At 38.8% G+C, this 3,761-nt stretch overlaps 1 protein-coding gene across 1 annotated transcript in view; it reads right to left on the bottom strand.

Annotated features, from left to right (window-relative positions):
* LOC102760597 (zinc finger protein OZF-like) overlaps positions 1–3,761 on the bottom strand; it is a 50,436-nt gene that overhangs the window by 6,340 nt on the left and 40,335 nt on the right. The window contains 1 exon segment of the mRNA XM_015571060.1: positions 2,042–2,168. Coding sequence (XP_015426546.1) covers positions 2,042–2,168 — 127 coding nt within the window.

The following is a 3,761-nucleotide window of genomic DNA, read 5'->3' as shown; positions in this document are numbered from 1 at the left end:
TTAAAACAAATACTGGATGAGAACTTTTAAAAACTATGTAAAGAACTTGATCCTCAAATCCAAGAAGCAAACAGAACACCTAGTTACCTTAATCCAAAGAAGCCCTCTCCACGGTGCATTGTATTAAAACTGTCAAAAATTAATGACAAAAAATAGAATTCTCAAAGCATCAACGGAAAGGAAGGAAGTAATCTACAAAGGAAAACCCATCAGAATATCGTCTGACTTCTCAGCAGAAACTCTACAAGCCAGAAGAGCATGGAACCAAGTATTCAAATGACTAAAAAATAGAAATTACCAGGCCAGAATAAAATACCCAGTAGTAATTTCCTTTAAATATGACAGAGAAAGACATTCCCATGTGCAGTGTGCATAGGAAATTGTTCATAGTTTTTTTTTAAACTATAGTCCGGCCCTCCAATGGTCTGAGGGACAGTGAACTGGCCTGACCCCGTTTAAAAAGTTTGAAGTCCCTTGTTCTAAGGCCACATACGGCAGTAACTTATTGAAAAACTTTGTGAGTTAAATAGCCACATCAAACTACTGTAACACGAGGAAACCGCAGAATACATAGGAAAAGGAAGATGTGAAGTGAAAGAAAATTAGATTTTCTCCTTTTGGGGAGGTGCATGGTGCTGTGATAAAATTCCTGAGTCTAAACTTTGCAGGGTCTTGTTTGAAGCCTACATTGCATTAGAAATTACAAAGCAGAGAACAGCACACCTGTCCCTGTGTTCTGGGGATTTCTCCACCAAATTCCTCCATCTCAATCCTTTCAAGAGACAAAAACAAAATTTCAACAGAAAAACCTTAACAATACAATTCCTCAAGAACATGCACAGATTATTCCAGGACCCCAAGGCAATGAAAGAGGAGCCCTCACACTCCAAGGGGCGGACATGGCCTCACTGCTAATGTGAGGATGGCAGTCCCGGGGGCAGAAGCAGAGTCCGGAGAGGATGCACATGCATAGGTCCTATTGGAGACGGTCTGTCCCCCTATGACAGCAACTGACAAACCTGAGCTTCTCAAAATCCTTCTCATTGAAACACAGCTTCCCAACCAAACTGGAAGGTCTGGCTTCCTCCATGACTTTTGGACCTCTCACCTATGTCATCTGCTTCCTCATTCCCACTTACTTGGGAACAGATACTATCATTTTTCTGTTTGTGCTCTTGCTTATTCTTTTTTAATATTGTTTTTATATTTTTTATTTATTGTTGAGGGAGAGAGAAAGAGAGATGGAGAAATATTGATATATGTTCCACTCATCTAGGCAATCATTGGTAACTCCTTTTGTTTGTTGTTGTTAATCCTCACGGGAGGAAAATTTTTCCACAATTTTTTTTTTTGAGAGAGTGAAAAGGAAGGAGGGAGAAGATAGGGAGGGGGTGGGGGTGCTGAGAGCGAGAGCGAGAGCGAGAGAGAGAGAGAGAGAGAGAGTGCAATGTGAGAGAGACACTTCAATTGATTGCCTTCCCCAAATCCCAACCATCCCAGCCAGGAGGCCTGCTGGCTCTGGGGAGGGACCAGAGGTTGGCCAGCAGGGCAGGCCCCATCGGAGATTGGGACCTGTGGGCTGGGGGCAGATCCTGTGTCAAGTGACTGTCCCCTGGTGTTCAGTGTGCATCATAGCAACTGGTTCTTTGGTTGTTCTGTCATAAAGGTCGCTTAGGCTTTTATATATACAGATGGAACATGAGTTTTGATAGAGATTCTTCTATTTCCAATCCAGTTTCTCAACTGGCAAGAAGACATGGCAGAATATTTGAATATTCTAGAAAATTATTTTCCAAAATGCTGGTTCCTGACAGAACCTTAATTAGTCTAGACAACAAATAAAATTTTCAAACATTGAGCTCCTAATTCACATACATAACAAAGCCGTTTTTTTCTAAACCAGAATACCCCCATTTTTTTCCTAAGAACAAGAATCAGAAAGTCTACCCTAAAAAGCAGAAGCCTACTAAAGATGTTAAAATAATAAAGGAAACAAAACCCTGCAAGTGGAGGAGGAATTCGGGAAGGAAGTCATCCTCACCCAGGGAGGCCACGTTGCTGTAGTTCTCCGACATCACATCCAGATACAATTTCCGCTGAGCTGTGTCCAGGCATTCCCACTCCTCCTGAGAGAAATCTATGGCCACATCTCTGAAGGTCAATGGTCCCTGAAAGAAAAGATAAGTTTATCAAGAGGTGACCAGAAGAGTTCATAATGTCAGCCAACGTGAAAACAGTGTTAGGAGATAAAGAAAAAAATGAAGGAAAAAAGAAACAAACAAAAAAGAAAACTGTGTTAGGAGAAGAGGTTTTGACCCCGGGGAACATCCTGAATCACCCAATAAGATCACTTTGCCCAGTAACATTCTCCAACATGTTTTCTAACATTAACAAATGAGGATGACACATATCCCAAAATCCATGGTACAGACTTTACTTTTCAGGAAAATAAAGTTTAAAATTAGGGCATCGACACGGGCATATGGGTTTCTGAGGGCTGCGTTTGCATCGTTCAGGGTCTGTGGTGTGTATTTCTCAGCTGGAGATGCCATGCTCAGTTGGAAGCATAATTACGGCCTGAAGTGTAACACAGTCAACCACGACTGCACTTTTCTAAAAATACAGATTCTGATCCAGGTTCTCAGAGGGGGCCTGTGTTTCCACATGTGTAACAAGCTCACTTTTCACTTCTGATGCCAATGTTTCTGGTCCATTTGTCATACTCCTGAATACACAGGAAACACAGGAAAAAATTCATACATAACTTTTAAGTGAAAGTATTTTTCAACGGAATTTATAGTTCTCATGGAATAGGACACATAGAAACCAAAATCCTATTTGAAAATTTACTATGAGCCCTAACTAGTTTGGCTCAGTGGATGGAACGTCAGCCTGCGGACTGAGGGGTCCCAGGTTCGATTCTGGTCAAGGGCATGTACCTTGGTTGCGGGCACATCCCCAGTGGGGCATGTGCAAGAGGCAGCTGATCGATGTTTCTCTCTTATTGATGTTTCTAACCCTCTATACCTCTCCCTTCCTCTCTGTAAGAAAATCAATAAAAATATATTTTAAAAAATAATAATAAATAAGAAAAAATAAGAAAATTTACTATGAGAATTCTTAGAACAAGATTATTCTGCCGTTGATAGAAAAATATTTTGTGAAACATATAATAAAAGGTAATCCTTCCATTTTATTCCAAACTCAAGCTACAATTAAAAAACAAACAAACACAGGTCAATACCTGTAAACTCATGAATATTCACAGCAGTTTCTGTAACTGAGAAGAATAAAGACAGGTTAAGCAAGTAAGAAAATATAGCTAAAACAATGTTAATATTTTATGTGGAGACAGACACAGATGTGATAACTTACCTACAATTTAAAATGGATAAAAAAAAGAATTGTCATGTCAATGAAATCAAGGTTATTTTGTGATTCCACACATTTCATGAACTTCCATGTGAATGATACCCTTTTTGTATTATATAAAATGAACTCACATAATCATAGAAAATATGTTAGACCTATAAAATATCTTAGTCGCTCATTTATTTGTAAATTTTTATGTGTCATTAATGGAGAGCTACAATCATAGAAATTTAATTGAATTGAAGATACATTAATAATATGATTCTTATAAACTTTCTAGACAATATAAAAAGTGATTATGTTGACTATGTCCATGAATGAGTGTAGAATATAATAAAAATTTGCAGCAAGAAGGCCTAATTGGTTGAAGCTCCCATGTAGTGATTTGT

The sequence above is a fragment of the Myotis davidii genome, unplaced genomic scaffold (assembly GCF_000327345.1).
Source record: "Myotis davidii unplaced genomic scaffold, ASM32734v1 scaffold1168, whole genome shotgun sequence".
Classification (NCBI taxonomy): Eukaryota; Metazoa; Chordata; class Mammalia; order Chiroptera; family Vespertilionidae; genus Myotis; species Myotis davidii.
The sequence above is the reverse complement of the archived record's forward strand: the minus strand, read 5'-3'. Positions and strand labels throughout refer to the sequence as shown.